Below are 19,234 nucleotides of genomic sequence, written 5' to 3'. Positions count from 1 at the left end.
CAGACAGAGGGTGCGTCTCAATCCTGCAAAATCCAGGGAGCATCAATGCTCACTGGGTGCGTCTCAACCAGCTCCCTAGTTCAGTAGTCAGGACACTAATGAGGGTCGGCTATTATAAGATCTGTCTCAATCGCAAAACTCTTCAAGTGCACTGGAACTGAAAAAACCCACAATGCACTGCAAAAACCAGGAAGCATCTATGCTCACTCTGCTCACTTACCAGAAATTACATCACATTTCTGAAGCAAGAAACGTAAAACGCACGAGCCAACTCAGTAAATATGACACGTGATAGTAGATTTAAAAAGACAAACAGTTTTACTTTATTTTATCACATCGCTGGACAGGAAGTGAACACATCTTGTTCACATTTATAATTATATTTGGCTGAAATGTTGTAAGGATAGGTAACAGAACAATGTGTTTTAACAACATAAAAAATAATAATTTCAAAAAGATATAGGCCCTGCCTTTTGTTGATTAATACCAGCGGTAACGTTGTATTTCGACATTGCATGTAGTCATGTCAACGGAAACTGAGTAATCACTATCTCAGTGTGTAGTGAACCAAGATCCTTACCAGTGCCCGGATTTACGCACACGTTATACTGATTCACAAGTTCGGGAGCTGATTGAGACGCACCCACAACTTCTTACGTCACTCGACAAAGTCAGAGTTTTTTCCACTTTTCCTTTCTCCGCCTTCCTGCGCTGCCCCATCATCAGAAGCACCTGTTGGCTTGGCGCTGATGTGACCTACACTGACGTGGACGCTGGCCCTGGATGTGAGGGGAGGTATGGGCAAGTGCACAGGGTTACTGGTGCAGGGCTCTCTGAAGGTTTAGCTCTAACACAGAATGACGGAGTTCAGCCGATTACAGCAGAGCTGATTACCTGACCCGTCCGTCAGCCAAGATGTCAGAACACACGACTCCGCCCCCTGAGACACCAGACCCATCTCATGCTAATGAGACACCAGAAACCTCCAGTCTAACCTAACGTAACCTACTGTGGGCTGCACAGATTGGGGGGGAAAAATCAAATGAAAATTGCGATTGTGACAAAATAAAAAAAAATAAAAACTCTGGGTTCGTAGGGCAGTACAATTTGGCTAGGAATTTTGTGATTATATATCAATATGACTATAATAGTAGCAATAATGGTAAAAATAATTATCATTATTATTACTGAATAAAAACATTAAACAAAATAAGAGATATTACTATTGTAAAAAAAATAGTAGGCCTATTTAAGAAAAAATATTTTATTTTACACAAGAACTGTAATAGTTTAATTTGTGGCGGTCTTAACTTCTTCATTTTCATTAAACCCAATTTGGCCAATTTGTTTTTAATTATATATCAATAATAATAATAATAATTGGTTGGTGTTTTAACACCATACCAACTTCTTTGTTAATTTTCATGGAGAGTAATAAGTTAAAATACTATAAAAAAAAGCAAATAAAAAAAAACAACAACAAAGTTTTATGCAATTTCCAAACAGAACCTAAACCAAATATGACTTGTATTTCACTGTAAAATAAAAATTAGTATTACAATAATAATAACAATTATTATTAATATTTTATTTTACAAAACAACTGTAAAAAAACAAAAACAATTCTAATACATATTTGAATTATTTTATATTTAATTTGATTTATTTTATATTGAATATTTTCTAATACTTATGTTAAACCATAGAAGAACACAATTTGGTCAAAAATTATATTATTTAATAATAATGAAAATATTTGATTATAAATAGGCTATTACTAAGTAAAAAAAAAATATTAAACAAAATAATAAATATTACTATTATACTTTTTCACTGTAAAAATTAGTATAATAATAATAATTGTATATTGTTGATCAACTTTTAGACTTAACCCCTTAACACACACACACATACACACACAAACAGAGACAGAGAGAGACACACACACACACACACACACACACACACACACACACACACACACACACACACACACACACAACAAAGCCTTGCAGCTTGCAGGTGGAAGTGTCAGAATTTCTCAATAAGCCTTAGAGAATACAGGCTTGATCCCTGAAGACAATAAAGAGCAGAGGAGGATTGTGGGAGTTTTCGGGGTGTTATAAGTGAAGTGTGGTGTGGAAGTAAGAAAGGGCACCATACCAGTTTCTGCTGTCTGTCACCTCGGCCTGTGTCTCCATGTGACAAACTCTATAAAAAGAAAAAATACATCGAAATTATTGGCAGCCATTTTTGTTTGTGTAAAACCTGCAAACCAACAAAAGCTTCTAGGGTATTTTTCTGGACTTCATCAGGCTGTTGAAACCACTTGGGTTTTTGATGGTTTGGTCAGTTGTTAGCTTGGCAAACCTGCTGAACACCTATGCAGGGAGACGAGCTAAAACCAGCAGACCATATTAGACTGGTTTAATCTGGTCTTTTCTGCCTGTGCGTGATTGTTGCAAAACTCACTCTCTCTCTCATGGTACAACCATCTGAGCTCAATGCACCATTGTTTTTCGTAACTGTAACCATTCGAGAAACTCACAGACTTTCCCGAAAAAGACCCTCCAGCCATGACAGTCCTCAAGGCTCAAGTAGCAGGAAACTTTCCCAACAAAACATCACTCTCTGGGCGAAGGATTCTGGCAGGTCTGCTTGGCTCCAGTTTTACTCTGAAAGTCTGCTTGCCGTTGGAGTCCGTTATGGGAAAAAGGACACACCATCTAAGCATTAGGGAAAACCGCCAGAACCCTGTTTCATCCAGAGCTTTTATACACACAATGCAGAATTAATTTTACTGTTCGATGTGGCTGGACAAAACTCAGTTTGAGAGCGGCTACCACATACACACATCACGTCCAGAACACAACAATAAATGTATTACAAGCAACCATAAACTACTTTTTATGAGGTGTCCTTTACATAAAGTTCTTTTCGGTTCTGTTTTTACCAAGCATGGCCACCATTACAGTAGACTGATGCCAAAAAGGCACTGCTTCCAGTATGTGTAGTTAAAAATTGCACTGCAACATTTTTAAAATCTGGATGCAACCTTGAAGTAAGCTTTAGAGAGATTATCAGTGAATACCAACTAACAGGGAACGTTCTCAGAACTTTGGCTAACATTCTGGCGAGGTTTTCTCAAAGTTATGAACAAACGTTCGTCCAGTAACGTCAATATAATGTTCGTTCAAAGTCATCTGGGCCCGTATTCATAAAGATTCTAAGAATCCTCTCAGAAAACTCTTAATTTAGCTTAAAAACTTTTACGTAGGAGTCTTAGATTAAGAGCGATTCGGGACCAATCTGAGAGCAACTCTGAGTAAGGAAAAGACAAAAACTTTCATCTTAGTGAGGAGGCGGGGCTGACCCCGTTGCTATGTGTCCTTTTTTCCCCTTCCCAAAACCGAAGTCAAATCCTGACAAGTGTCGTCTAGCACACGCTGCTAATAAATACAACGTTATACTCGCGTAGTCCGTTTGCTTTGTAATAACGATTATAGTAGTGAATAGAGACCTACCCAGCTTTGCATGAACAGTGTTGCTCCTTGATATTGTTAGTCCCAGCCTCCGTCTCCATTAGTAGGATATGCGGTGGTTCATTTTTTGACTGTGACCGGTATGCTTTTGCCTCTATTTGGATGCCTTGTTGTTCCTTGCGTTTCACCTGTATGTCGTAAATATAGCCTTCGAACATATATTGCAGCACCTTTTGCCTACTTCTATCGAACACTTTATTTGCTGCTTTATAAAAGTTTGATAAAATTTCAGCAGGAAGAGCTGTCACAGCATAAGCCATGTTGATACCAGAGCCCAGATGAAGTTTGTTTGTCGGACGTAGCAACAGTAACTAAGGGGGGCGGGGCTTAGCCAAAGGCGAATTACACTGATTGCTAGCATGTCTAAGTGTTTAAGTGGTGGTTTGAATGTTGGTTTTAATGTAACAAACATGGAATCAAAACCAAGAAGGACGAGAAAGCCCGACTGGACAGAGGAACAGTTGTTTACTGTTAGCCCAGTTAGTGGATGAACACAAGGCCATCCGTAAAGTAAAATTCAGGCCGGGTGTCAATCTATAGCATCTTATTAACTCACTGTCATCCATTGTCTGCAACACATTTCTTCTCCCTCTTCGTCTTTCTGCCATTTTCTCCTCTGCTAAAGAAACTCTTAAGCCTCTTAAAAGTCCTCGTCCGTACTCCTAACAATTTTGACCTTAAAGGGATACTCCACCGTTTTTTCATATTAAACTATGTTATTCTCTTATCTAAGACGAGTTGATACATACCTCTCTCGTCTCAGTGCGTGCACTTAATCGCTCTGTCGGGCGGAGAGCTTTGAGAGCAGTTAGCTTAGCCCCATTCATTGTATATGGGCCAAACAGAGATGAAGTTAGAAGCGACCAAACACATCCACGTTTTCTCTATTTAAATATAGTTACACGAGTAGTTACACGACCAAGTATGGTGACACTAAATAAAATGTGGCGCTTTTTATAAGCGGGTAAAATGGATAACTATAATGTATGGCGGAATAGCACTTATTGGGAGCACTTCGACTCGGCGCTGTAATATCTTCACTCGTGAAAAGTCCTCTCCCCCTCTCCCTCTCATTTCCGTCAATAGAACCAACGTGACCTGCACGCCTGCAGTAGTAGCCTAGTAGTTTTTTGTGCAGAGTTGACGAAGTATCAGGGAGAGGGAGAGGGAGAGGGAGAGGGAGAGGGAGAGGGAGAGGGAGAGGGAGAGGGAGAGGGAGAGGGGGAGAGGACTTTTCACGAGTGAAGATATTACAGCGCCGAGTCGAAGTGCTCCCAATAAGTGCTATTCCGCCATACATTATAGTTATCCATTTTACCCGCTTATAAAAAGCGCCACATTTTATTTAGTGTCACCATACTTGGTCGTGTAACTACTCGTGTAACTATATTTAAATAGAGAAAACGTGGATGTGTTTGGTCGCTTCTAACTTCATCTCTGTTTGGCCCATATACAATGAATGGGGCTAAGCTAACTGCTCTCAAAGTTCTCCGCCCGACAGAGCGATTAAGTGCACGCACTGAGACGAGAGAGGTATGTATCAACTCGTCTTAGATAAGAGAATAACATAGTTTAATATGAAAAAACGGTGGAGTATCCCTTTAAGACCTCTTTTAAGGGTTAAGATACTTTCTGAATTACTTTTTTCTTTACTAGGACTTTTTCTTTCATTTTAAGAGTAAACGCCCACATTTCTAAGAATTTTCTCAGAATTTTGTCACTAGGAGCAACTCTTTGCATTAAGCTTCTTTATGAATACGGGCCCAGGTCTTTAAAGGTGCTGTATGTAATTATTTAGACTGTACTAAAGCATAAAGACACTATAATAAGTTTGCAGATATTTAGGAAACATGCTAAGTTCACATACTTGTTTCTCTCAAAAACAACGCTACAGCCAGTTATTCTTATTTTGTGCGTTCTGTGTCAGAATGTTTGTTTTGGTTTTGATCTGTGTGATCCCGCCCACTGCCAATTTACCCAATAGTATTTCGTAGACGACCGCCGATACCGGGACCAAGACACTACCAAGACCAGAGGGTATCAAGACCAAGACAAGACCAAGACAGACCAAGTCGAGACCAAAACCGAGACCAAGTCGAGACCAAGACCGAGACCAAGTCGAGACCAAAACCGAGACCAAGTCGAGACCAAGACCGAGACCAAGTCGAGACCAAAACCGAGACCAAGTCGAGACCAAGACCGAGACCAAGTCGAGACCAAAACCGAGACCAAGTCGAGACCAAGACCGAGACCAAGTCGAGACCAAGACCAAGACCAAGTCGAGACCAAGACCGAGACCAAGTCGAGACCAAGACCAAGACCAAGTCGAGACCAAGACTGAGACCAAGTCGAGACCGGAGGGTATCGAGACCAAGACAAGACCAAGACAGACCAAGTCGAGACCAAGACCGAGACCAAGTCGAGACCAAGACGAGACCAAGACCGAGACCAAGTCAAGACCAAGACCAAGACCAAGTCGAGACCAAGACGGAGACCAAGTCGAGACCAAGACCAAGTCGGGACCAAGACCGAGACCAAGTCGAGACCAAGACTGAGACCAAGTCGAGACCAAGACTGAGACCAAGTCGAGACCGGAGGGTATCGAGACCAAGACAAGACCAAGACAAGACCAAGACAGACCAAGTGGAGACCAAGACCGAGACCAAGTCGAGACCAAGACCGAGACCAAGTCGAGATCAAGACCGAGACCAAGTCGAGACCAAGACCGAGACCAAGTCGAGACCAAGACTGAGACCAAGTGGAGACCGGAGGGGAAAAAAACAGACTAGTGTTGTTGAAGCTAAGCAATAACTTTTAAGATTTTGTTTTGCATTGGCTGCCTATCTCTGCCGATTTCGAAGTCTCTAAATTAATCCATTCTGCAACTTTTAAATACATAATTATATTTTGAAAAACGAAATTATAAGCTTTAGTGCAGGATCCGAAAGTTGGTTGTTTTGTCGCTATGGTTACACACACACACACACACACCGTTGGCGGTGCGCTCAAAGTCATCTGTCAGTTGTGCAGTTACCGAAAATCTCCTGAATGAAGTTAAAACCCATCATGTCACTGATATGTGTTTTACTAAATATTAATACATCAAAAACTGTACATGATATGTGTTTTTTAAATCAAGTGATCAAAGTGCTCGTTGCCGCTGCGATAAGTGGCGCAGATACGGTGTTTTCTCGTGTGGCTCGCGCACACCGCACTGTCTTCACTCGGGCGTGCGCTTCAATCCGTTGCGGATATCGTCGTGGATATTGTAGTATTGTATTGCTAAATCCACCGACCACTATGTCGGTCTGAGACAGCAAGACCTAGACAAGACCGAGAGGTCCGAGACCAAGACAAGACCAAGACCAAAGACCGTCAAGGCCGTGACAAGACCGAGACAACGTAAAAGTGGTCTCGAGACCAAGACCGGTCTCGAGACATACATCACTAGTATTTCGACACCCCAGGTTGCCAGTTGGCGGAAAACACACCCTATTGCAGCAATGGAAGCCAGCAAACAAACTGGGTCAGAGATTGCAGATTCCCCGACATAAAAAGCCTTGGCATCTATCTAAAAAGCTCTATGAGCAGAGGCATATTATAACGTGGACAAATCAACTCATCAACGTACAGTGTAAGACTCGTTGCCTTCCGTTCCTGTTGTGTGTTCTCAATCTGGAGCCGTCGAGTCTGAAGAGGAGGAGGCGGGAGAAACAATTTTCTCCAATATTTTGAATTTGGACTGCAGTACCCATGTCAACCACTAGCTGTCAATATTACATACTGCACCTTTAATAATGTTCTCAAAACGTTGACACAAAAATTTTTCGGTTCCCTGAGATAACGGGAATGAGCACTGCGCCAGTTGCAGACGTGTATGGGGAAAACTCTCCGAATACTGAAGCCTGATTGGTTCACGGCCTGATTGGTCTGATTGGCTGAGTGGCCATATCGACAGAATCTTTCGACTGAGGAGCAGTAGCGTCGACTCGAGTGCAAGCGTGGTGGCATGGCAAGTTACGCAATGCTCCATCCCGTTATCTCAGGGAACAGAGGTCAAGTTAGTAAACGAAACGTTCCCTTTCGATACGGTTCACTTCGGGGAACGCAATTCAGAACGGACGGCCGTCCTGCGAGCCTGGGCGCTTGGTGACATGGGCCACATAGCAGGCTACATTAGTGATAGGGAGACTTTTAAAGTCCCCCTGTAGTCAATCATTGTATCCCTTAAACTCATCTTCGATCATCAAAATGACATATTCAAATGTTTTTTTTTCCTTGAAAAAATATTCTTCATGCCTTAAAATAGCTTGAATGTAACTCCACACCCTTGCTTCATTTAGTATACGAGGTTCTATGAATATGCAGATTAGCCCCGCCTCCACTCACTCACACCAGCTCACAGATGATATTTCACAATATTACCGTTTTATAATTTTTATTAAATAAATGCAGCCTTGGTGAGCTTATTTCAAAAACACTGAAAAGTCTTTCGAATGGTATAGTATACTTTAAAAACAGTGAGATAGCTACATATTTTTTATGTTTTTTTTGTGATGCTTGTGAGTGCATTACACTAAACACTTTCATACGCATGTGACAAACATTTTTCTCATTACTGAAACACACCTAAAAATCGGAACAACAGACCAGGCGCATTATGATTTACGCTTTCACAACCGATCGGCAAAACCCCTCTTGACAGCTTATTTGACAGAAGCGGATTCACGGGAGGATCAGAGAAGGCTGAGGTGTGATTTACTGGTTCATACGGTGTGGAGCCAGAGGGGTCGCATCAGTTTGTTCCATAACAACGTGAGTCCGACTCTCCCTCAGCCTCAGGACGCATTAGACTGATTAGCTCGACGTTTGATAAACTGGGCCGTGATTGAACGATAACTCAGGACGTGCTGGATGGGGCTGCTTATTCCATGCTGGATCATTTTACACGAAACAAAAAGGTCAACACGCCTCCTCTAGATTATGCCGCCTCGCCTGTCCACACGGCAACGACCTTTACAGCCAGGTTTTATTTTCATGAATACAATAATTCGTTTCTGAGAATGCGTTACAAAGGCGAGGGCGAAGTTGCGCTGTCTGCCAGACAACATGTGACGCAACAGACTGGCATACATTACTGGGAAGAACAACATATTCAGATCATAAGACAGACTCTTCATTAGCCTAAGAAGGATTGTATTCACGTGAATTAAATTAATGATTACTTTCTTTGTGTATTAGGTTATTTTATTTGCATTATTTAGTTTATTTGCTAGTAGCCTATTGTTTGTTTACTGCATTTGCACTGCATTTGTTTGTTTGCTGCATTTGGAATATTACTTATTTTATTACATTTATCATTACTTTCAATGACTAATAGTTACTTACTTCACTTTGTATTATTTAGTTTGTTTGCTAATATTACCTGTACTGCATTTTTACTGTTATTTTGCATTTTACTTTATTTAATCATTTTAGTTTACTCCATTTTTTTTACACCATAGATATTTCACCTTTTCTGTTCCATTATTTATTTATTAATTACTGTACTTGTAATTATTTAATGATTATTTTCTTAGTGCATTAGGTTATTTTATCTTGTATTATTTAGTTTGTTTGTTAATATTACAAGTTTTCATGCATTTGTACTGTTGTTATTTTACTGTATTTTCTAATTGTACACTTGTTATTTCTCATGTATTTTTATTTACTTTTTAATATTACTGTATTCAGACTATTGCTTGTATTTCATTTTATTTTGCACCCTTTGTCAGTGTATGCAGCATTTTATCTAATTGTCAAGACTTTGGCAATACAAATGCTATTTTTTTATGTTTTTTCGTCATGCTCAAAAGCAACTGCAATTAAAACTAAGATTACAGAGAGAAAGAAAAGGAGGAAAGAGAGAGAGAGACTAGATAGAGTGTCTCTCGTCCACATTGGCGTGTTTCAGCCTGTGTCTGAGGGTGTGTCCTTTTCCGAGTTCATTTAAGGACTCGAGTGGTTTTGCTGCATGTGTTCAACAGTTGCACCCTTATTCTGATACATGTTCAGCGCATTCACTTCCTAACACACACTAATGTGCTTTTACAACCGCTAAAAACCTCTGGAAAAAAAGAGCCCTCGTTCCAGCTGAAATAACAATGAGCTGGAAGCCACAATGTCTTTTCCCAATCAGATCGGGATGCTATATTCACTAACATTCACTTACAAACTTTTAACACAGGCAGTAGAAACTATGATATTGGGTAAACAGATTAGTCTCAAAGCTTATGACGAATAAAAGCAAATGTTTGTTTCTCCTTCTTTCTCATAGACACATTCACACAGGTAAAACAATGCATGTGAGACACACGTTGTCCCGTGTGAGCGTCTCTCAGCATGCTGTGCTTTCCCAACAGTGTGAGAGTGAGAAGGATTCACATCTTGACTGAGTTAAACATCACATGCACACATGGCTTCTTCACTTCTGTATAGGCACAACACACACTCAGCCCAAACTTCACTGCGATTTACACAAACATAAAGCTGGGATATTACTGATAAGCAGTACATTTTCTTCTATCCATCATATATACTGTACATTAAACGTTTGGGGTCAGTAAGGTTTTGCAATGTCTCTTAAAGAAGTCTCTTAATAAGCTCACAAAGGCTGCATTTGTCAGATCAAAAATACAGTAATATTGTGACATATTGTTACAATTCAAAATAACAGTTTTCTATTTGAATATTGTAAAATGTAATTTATTCCTGTGATCAAAGCTGAATTTTCAGCATCATTACTCCAGTCTTCAGTGTCACATGATCCTCCAGAAATCACTCTAATATGATGATTTGCTGCTCAAGAAACATTTATTATTATAAATCATGTCTGATTATCTGTCTCCAATAAATGCTGCTCTTTTGAACTTTCTATTCATCAAAGAATCCTGAAAAATAAAATGCATCACTCTTTCCACAAAAATATAAAGCAGCAGAACTGTTTTAAACACTGATAATAATGTTAAATGTTTCTTAAGCATCAAATCATCATATTAGAATGATTTCTGAAGGATCATGTGACACTGAAGACTGGAGTAATACTGCTGAATATTCAGCTTTGCATCACTAAATTTGATTATTTTGATCTACACATGCATATATAAATATATAATAATAGGAAAACTGTTTTTCGGGTGGCTAGAAACGTGCAGTGTCTATAGCTCTACATCACCAGACTGTTCACTCTCACAATGAAACTCATTATCGCCCTGTCTGTGTTTCTTTCCTTCCCTCGTGCCATCCAGGGGTTCTTTCCGTCTCCACGTGTCAGACCAGCAGCCGTCGAGTAAAAGCTGGAGGAGGACACAAACAGGGCAGCTTCTTTAATGGAGCGCACATACAGTACTAAACACATCAACATGGCTTTCGGGAGACTCGTCATCACCTCTGCACGGCCCTTCTCTCTTCTTCATCTCACTTAAAAACAACACACACTCCCACGAGCTGAAATGTAAGACTCCTTCGGTTTGTTTGGATGATCTCGGTTAAGCTTTATAAAATGGAGAGTGAAAAGCCCTAAGCGACACAAAATGAAATCAGTTTGTGAATGAGAACCAGACAGCAGACAAACGGACCTCGACTCACATTCACATCCATCTGGATGTGTGTCTGGATGAACTTACAAAATATGAACTTTTGGCATGTAACAGTGTCTTCAAAATAACCCGCGGGTGTGCTTTTTCTGTGTGCATGATGTGTGTTCAGTTAATTCGGAGGAAATTTGCTTTATATGTTTCCATGACTTATTGAGATAATTATCAGGATACTGAACTTCAATTCATTATTTGCTTGACTTAACATAATGTGTTTAATGCACAATAATTGTTTAAATATACAAAAAGGGTCAAAAGTTTGGAATAATTAAGTTCTTTTTGAAAGAAGTCTCCTCTGCTCACCAAGGCTGCATTTATTTGATCAAAAATACAGTAAAAACAGTAATATTATTATTACAATTTAAAATAACTGTTTTCTATTTGAATATATTGTAAAATGTCATTTATTCCTGTGATCAAAGCTGAATGTTCAGCATCATTACTCCAGTCTTCAGTGTCACATGACCCCTCAGAAATCATTCTAATATGCTGATCTGGTGACCAAGAAACATTATTATTGAAAAGAGTTTTGCTGCTTTAATTGAAATGTAACTTTGCATGTAACAGGATTGGAGGAAAACATCCATGTGTTGTTTGTGTCCTTCCATTGCTGTACATAAACACATGTGCAGCCTTAATTCATGAATTTATGATTCGGAATGCATTTCTGTCCCGATGTAAGTGAGCAACAGTTGTATATGACTCAGAAAGCACAGATGCTGAATGTCTCCTGGAAATGCTCAAGCAAATCTCAACAGACACATAAAGTGAGAAAGAGCTTCATTGACGTTTACTACAGCGAATGAATCCGAGAAAGAAAGATATTTGATGTATTTGATAGAAGTCTCTTATTCTCACCAAGGCTGCTCACCAAGGCTCAAAAATACAGTAAAAACAGTAATATGGTAAAATATTATTACAATTTAAAATAACCATTTTGTTATTTTAATATATTTAAAAATGTAATTTATTCCTGTGATGCAAAGCTGAATTTTCAGCATCATTACTCCAGTCTTCAGTGTCACATGATCCTTCATATATCATTCTAATATGATGATTTGCTGCTCAAGAAAGAATATGCAAACCTGCAATATGTTAAATAACACAAACACACTTTATGTATTTAATCTCACTTTATTAACCAACGTCTTTGGATGATCCAATTCAACCATACTAATAATCAAAAATGACTTTTAACATTAAACATTACATTTGTTTCATTTTGTTTGTTCTTTTGTTTTGTTAGTGTCCAGAATGGCAGCACAGCTGAAAGGTTTGTTTGAGTTGCGCCCTCGACTGTACAGCCGTGAGTTTGCATTTCCTTCAGCCTGAGGCACTTATGGTGCGACATGGCCTTTACATTGGCCAAATATAAAATTTCTTATTTAGTTAATAGAACAAGCAAACCAGAGTCCAGCCCGGGTGAGAAAAAGTAATAAAAAAGTATTTTACTTTCCATTAGTCACTTTTAGTTGCTTTTTTTAGGGAATAGCGCAATATTTGAACACATTACTTTTTTAAAAAAGTAACTTTTTACTCAAAAAAATGTAATGCATCCTTGATGAATAAAAGTATGAATCCCTTTCAAAAAGACCCCAAACTTTTGAACTATTGTGACCGTAATGTACAAAAAGAAAACCGTAAGTAAGTGAGGAAGAATTGTGTTGTGGAAGAAAGGAAGGACACATCTACTATGCAGGAAAGAAAGCAAACCTGTAGTGTGTGTTGTGTTGTCCAGTACAGTTGTTCAGCTGTCAGTGAAACACAGGTGAGATGATGTGAACTCTCATACACTGCACATCTGCTCCTGCTGTGAGTGATCCCGCTGTTAACAGAACACCTGTGAGCCACAGAAACACACAGAGAATCATGCGATTAGCCCTGAACGCTCATCTGAGACCTGAACTAACTAACTTTAGTCAATATCTCTTTCTTGACGCATTATTTGAACAAACAGTAAAAAAAAAAAAGGATTATTAATGCACAACAATAATTTTCTGGACTTCACTAGCTGAATTAAACATGCAAGATGATGAGGTCATGTGACAACAAACATGATCCTACTAAAAAAAAATGTTGTTGTTGTTGCTAAAACCAGCTGGTCTTATGATCTCAGCCCGATCAAGCTGGTGTTCAGCTCGTCTCCCAGCCTAAAACCAGCCTTTGAAACCAGACCAGGCTGGAAGACCAGCTAAGACCATACCAATCACATATATTTATACAAATACATTATTACTTCAGCTCTGTCTCATTTTGAGGTCTTTGTAGTCATTATACCATAAGTTTGTGTAAAAACACATGATTGATTTTTAGACTACCATGTGGTTAAAACTTAGATATTTTTGATGATATCATAATATGATCAGAAAAAGTTTTTTTTTTTTGTTGTTGTTGCAAATACTAAATTCATTGAACTATACATTGAACTTACAAGAATAATAATTAAAAACAAATGTTTTCTAGGGTTTGCTGCCACCTTGTGTCTACATTGTGTCCTCACATTGGGACAAAATATTTTCAGCAACAGGTAGGCTAACTCAGTTTTTATGGATTTGGGAATTTCTTAAAATATGTCAGTGCCATTGATTCACAGTAATTTTATTTTCTAAGGCACGTTTATAAAAGCTACTTAAATGCCCTAATTGAACTAAGGTCTAATCCTTGTTTAATCTAAGCCCTGTATGTGAAACCGGGCCTTAATATAATTAATATAGCCTAATATAATATTATAAATGTAATTTATTATAATAGGCTAATTATTAGAAATGAAATTATTAAATCAATGAAATATTTTTTTATTATTTAATACAAATTTCTCCTGTCAGCGGAAAATGATCCTTAAAACACATTGTTCAGTAGATATAACAACAAAACATCACTAGCATGCCAATATGATGTAGAGCTGGAATTATAATTATTAGCTATGAAATCATTAAATATGAAAACGATTGTATTTATACAAATTGAGTATAAAGTAATGATCAAACCTGGATGTATTTTATTAAAACTTAGCAGTAGCCTAGTTATTACGTTTATAAAAATAAAAAAATAAACTATAGCCATATAGGCCTATTCGAAATATTTTTGCTTAGACCCAAATAGATAAGCGCTGCTGATGCATAGATTAACCTCCCCAGATAAGACAAAGCTTTGACGCCTAAACAAAGGAGTTATCCGAGCGCACCGGCATGAGCCCCACATGGCGCGACTGCGCATGCTCAGTGCCGGACAGACCGGTGTCCAGTCAGTGTCTGCTTACACTGATCAGATGCGTTTGCCTCATATGCTCCGGTCCCGTTAGTTACATTCTGTTTGCCTTCGCGTTATTATTGCCAAATCTGCGGGGTTGATGTGTTTAAACGCACACTGTAGATTTAAATCCAGGCATTTATTCACTCTCATATTCCACCTGGGCTGCACTGCACCTGATGTCGGCATAGGCAAGCGCTCGCAAGGTAAGACTGTGTGTGGCAAGTGCATTTATATGGATTTATAGATCTACGTTCTTGTCTTGGACATTTGCATGCAGTTAAATGCAAATGCGTTCACTGCAAAATGTTAGATCCAGTTAAATCGCTTTAATGGAGATTAGTCATGTTCCCTCATGTTCCCTCAGTACTGGAGTCATTCAGTGGCTCGTTTAAAGGGCCTTTAAGCTTGATATCACAGACGAACCTTTAAAAGTTCCACAAATAGCTTTTTATTGTCTAGTTCTTGAGAATCTTGCACTAAACCAAACCCTCATCTTAACCTTTACCCTATATTAAGTAGCCTACATGTAGTTAATTCAGTAGGCCTACTTAATTACACTGTAATACACCTTAAAATATAGGGTAGGCTATACTTTATTTTACAGTGCTCTTGTTACAGGTGTTACATAGGCTAGTTAGTAATAACGATAAATTATGCATAATTACATGCGACTATAACCCTAAACCAAACCCTCATCCTCCTAACCCTATAGGCTAGTACATAGTTAATTATTATTACTCTGTGTGCTTAAATGTAATTACACTGCAATACTGACACAATAAAATAACGTGAAACCACTTTTTTTTCTCGAACCAATCATTGTTACCTGTCATTTCTGCCTGATGAACTCATAAATCGACTTTAATTGGTGTAGCCTAACCTAATGCACTCAGATTGATTAGCAAGTAATGTTAGTTATTGACAAATAGCCTAACTAATAAATCTGATTTGACAATACAGTTGTACAGGGTGAATCTAACTGCCAAAAACGCTGAAGAACCTTTATTTTATTCAGTGCATTTCATATGCTCAGCTTCGTTTGCTCATATCAGTTATAGTTATCAGACTGTTGGCTACAGTTGACTGCTGCAACTTATAGATTCCTTCGTTTCTGTTAAAGTTTTAGACCTCTCAGTAGCTATCGCTTGTATTTGAAGCATCTGCTGGTGATAATAACCTTCATAGTGATCATCCGTTTGAGAGCTGCGGCCTCAGATGTGGGTCGCTGTTCATTTGTACTTACACTTTAAGCTCGTAGATCAAAAGGAATTAAAGCCTGACTGACAAATGCTCGTGAAACCTGCTGACACACGCGCACGGAGGCTTTTGTCTTCACCAGGGTCGGACGGGAACTTTGCACTGTCCGGTGACATGTTTATTTTACCAGAGCTTCGTCTCTTCCGTTTTAGGGCTGGTTCACATTTTGCTTTGAAAAACGTGAAATGCGGCCAGTGGAATGGGGAAAACCCGCAAGGTCTCGAGACGTGTCTTAACTTGCGAGACGCCAGCGCAATGGTAAAACTAAATTAAAAATAGCACAAATGAATGGAAAAACGCGTTCTGTGTGAAATTATAGTTGCATAATCATAATTGCCAAGTGCCCTCAAAACATATTTTAAAACATATTTTATGAGCAGCATGTTTGGGTGAACTATAGGCTAGCCTACCTTTTTAGGCCCGTTCACACCAAGGACGATCTATAAAGATAACGATAAAGATATAGTACTAAAACAAAATCTCAGTATTAAAGAATAGGTAGCCTATAACGATAACGGCACAGAGAAACGATATGGTTGGACTTTCAGAACGATTTTTTTTTCCTGGCTGATGAATGATGAAAACATTGACAGCCAATCAGAATCAATCCTGCTTTCAGAGCTTGAGCATTTAAAGTGACAGTCAAGCAAGCGCACAGAATAAACAGAATGATATTATCGTTATATTGATCATTTTGGTGTGAACGGACCTTAAACATAAAAGAACGACAACAGCACAGAGAAACAATATAGTTGGAATAACTTTTTTTAGAACGATTTATCCAGCTGCTGAATGATAAAAACATTGACAGCCTGCTGTAATGAGCTCGAGCATTTAAAGCTAAAATAGTTAGTTATTGTCCCTGGTGTGTACAACATTTTTTTTGAACATTTCCACTAAAAGTGGAGAGAAAAGATCCTGCAGCATTTCAGGAACACTTGATATTTTCCATCAAATCCAATGACATTCAGACATTTTAAGTATGACTTGAGTCTAATGTTTTGGGAACACCATACTGTATGCATACAACAATGAATACTGTAAATGTGCAGGAATATGTATTGTTTCTTTCATTTGTGTGACTATATTCTTATGCAAAAAAAAAAAAAAAATCAAGTTTAACCTGATATACTGTAACCACGAGTATTTGTAGCACAGCTTATTCTCTCACTGCTTTCCTGGCAGATGTTGTTTTCGTGTTATATTTTATTTGGGACCAGTACCGTATAAAGCTGTTCTGTTTTCCTTCAGTTTGTCTTGGTGCAAAACGATAGGGCTGCTAAATAATGCACGGGAGACGGGCGGGTTATGTAACAACACTGGTGAACTGTCTGTGACCCAAACTAACTCTGCTTACCTGGCACTCAGGTGTGGAATATGATTTAGTTGTGACTCGATGATTTAAAGACAGCCTTGAAAAAACAGTGACACCCACTTGTCTGTAATACACATCTGTCACTGTATGTCTTTCAATCTGGAAAAAAAATCAAATACATACAAAACACAAACACATATTTTTTATGTTTTAGCATGGGTTGTTATAGTTAACTGAAACTAAAACCATAGAAAAATCATTGTAACATTTTTCTTAAAACGCATTATAAAAGTATTTTTAATGCAATAATTATACCTTGTAATGCATGAATAATTGTAACCACATTTATAAGTTATAATACATTATTATGTTACACCATTAGAAAGTAAATGCATTCAGATGTAACAAGAAATCTGCATATATTATGACGCCTTTTAAAATTATTTATGAAAAGATATAATATACATCATGCATTTCACATAAAGTCTTCAAGTAAAGGGTTACCAAAACAAGTTTTGTTGCCTAAAATAAAATAATCTATAAAAAACTTTAACTTATTTTATTTCAGATAGTTGCCAACGCAATATTCCTCTTTTTTATTTAGTTTAACTTGATGTACTGATAAAAACTTAACAAAATAATAATAAATGCACAACAAGATGACAAATATACAAAAATTGAACTGAACACGTAAAATTTAAAATAAAAAATCAATTCAAAACATGAATAAAAACTATAATAGTATCTCAATGATACTAAAATAACACTGACTATTACATTTGAGATCAGCTGTTGTGTAACAGAATCATTTATGTGATCAGCAATCAAAATCCAACATTTAGTCTTGTGAAATGATCTTTGTACGACTCGCTGTCCTGAAGGAATTCATTTCATGTTGTGCAAGGAAAATCACTTTAAAACTGCTTCTATTCTGTTTGTTCCTTCACAGGAAAATCATCTTAGTACTAGAGCCATGGAGACAGTCATTCACTTCATGAATGACTCAGTAGAGTTTTATCAATGGAGCCTTACCATAGCAGGTGAGAATATTCAGAATCATATGTTAGCAATATATAAGAATATAAAAAATTTGCAAGCGGAATATGAATTCCTGAACTGAACTGTTTTATGTGTTTAAATCTCAGACAAGCGCGTGGAGAAATGGCCGATGATGTCATCGCCGCTCCCCACCCTGGGGATCAGCGTCCTCTACCTGCTGTTCCTGTGGGCCGGACCCCTTTACATGCAGAACCGCGAGCCTTTTCAGCTCAGAAAAACACTCATCGTGTACAACTTCAGCATGGTGCTGCTTAACTTCTACATCTGCAAAGAGGTCTGTGCAGCTCCTTCTTGTCAATCCAAATGGGGCCAATCAGGCACAGTTGCATGGACGCATCATGGGTGATGCGATAGTATGTTTCAAATGGAAATAATATCCTAAATACAGTGGTACTGCAATATGTATGTATAGTACAAAAATACTAAGAAGTTTGCATTATGCATTAACTTCACGAAACCACGGCATTCTGTTTGTGTTTCTTGCAAAAATAAGCAGCATTGCACAGAAATTGGATACACAAAAAGGTTTGCTTTTCAGTGGAAGGCAACTTTACTTTACTAAAAAAAAAGATTTCCTTCATCAAAAGATACTTAAACATCCTTGAAACAAGATAAATATAGTGAATTACGTTGCATTTATTTTTCTACATTAAGTTTTTTTTTTGGGCAATAATTGTTTTATGGATACACCTCACTATATTTATGTTAACAAAAAATTCTAAGGAAATTGATTTTGCATGAAAAGTGAAGAATTGCACACATATATAATACATACATATATAAAATAGATTTACAGTAGTGGCCTAAAGTGATGTCCGGAGGGGATATTTGTTAATTAATGACCAAGTTTGATTAAACCATCAAATTTTGAGGAATATATTTTATATATATTTTTTAATATTTTACATATGAGGGAAGAACAAAACACTAAACTTGGTTAAGGTATTTATTTGACAAAATGATTTGGCAAAAAAGGCAAACTACAGCTGAAAATGAAAGGAAAAGAAGTGAAAAATGCATGAAAGAATGCACAGAAAATCAAAAAGCTCACAGAAACCTACAACATAATCAGTTATTATCGACTACAACATAATGGGTTATTAATATTTTCTTGGTTCTCTCACGTTTTTGCATGTGTTCATAATTTTTTTTGTATGACAGCCTGGCCAAAAATG

General features: G+C 37.9%; 1 protein-coding gene and 1 long non-coding RNA gene across 2 annotated transcripts in view; one reads left to right on the top strand and one right to left on the bottom strand.

Annotated features, from left to right (window-relative positions):
* Positions 1–2,175: 2,175 nt before the first annotated feature.
* Positions 2,176–19,234, bottom strand: part of LOC130076233 (uncharacterized) — an 18,458-nt gene continuing 1,399 nt past the window's right edge. The window contains exons 2-4 of the long non-coding RNA XR_008805619.1: positions 17,043–17,159; positions 12,890–13,016; positions 2,176–2,211 (exon numbers count right to left, since the gene is read on the bottom strand). This is a non-coding gene — a long non-coding RNA (uncharacterized LOC130076233). The remainder of the gene's footprint in view (positions 2,212–12,889; positions 13,017–17,042; positions 17,160–19,234) is intronic.
* The window catches only part of elovl4b (ELOVL fatty acid elongase 4b), a 15,711-nt gene continuing 10,860 nt past the window's right edge, over positions 14,384–19,234 (top strand). Inside the window, exons 1-3 of the mRNA XM_056241248.1 lie at positions 14,384–14,631; positions 17,950–18,040; positions 18,146–18,333. Of these exons, the coding sequence (XP_056097223.1) occupies positions 17,974–18,040; positions 18,146–18,333 (255 nt within the window). The 5' untranslated portion in view covers positions 14,384–14,631; positions 17,950–17,973. The remainder of the gene's footprint in view (positions 14,632–17,949; positions 18,041–18,145; positions 18,334–19,234) is intronic.

Source organism: Rhinichthys klamathensis, unplaced genomic scaffold (genome assembly GCF_029890125.1).
Source record: "Rhinichthys klamathensis goyatoka isolate OS25496 unplaced genomic scaffold, OSU_Roscu_1.1 h1tg000635l_1, whole genome shotgun sequence".
Taxonomy (NCBI): Eukaryota; Metazoa; Chordata; class Actinopteri; order Cypriniformes; family Leuciscidae; genus Rhinichthys; species Rhinichthys klamathensis.
This window is presented reverse-complemented; position numbering and strand designations above follow the sequence as displayed.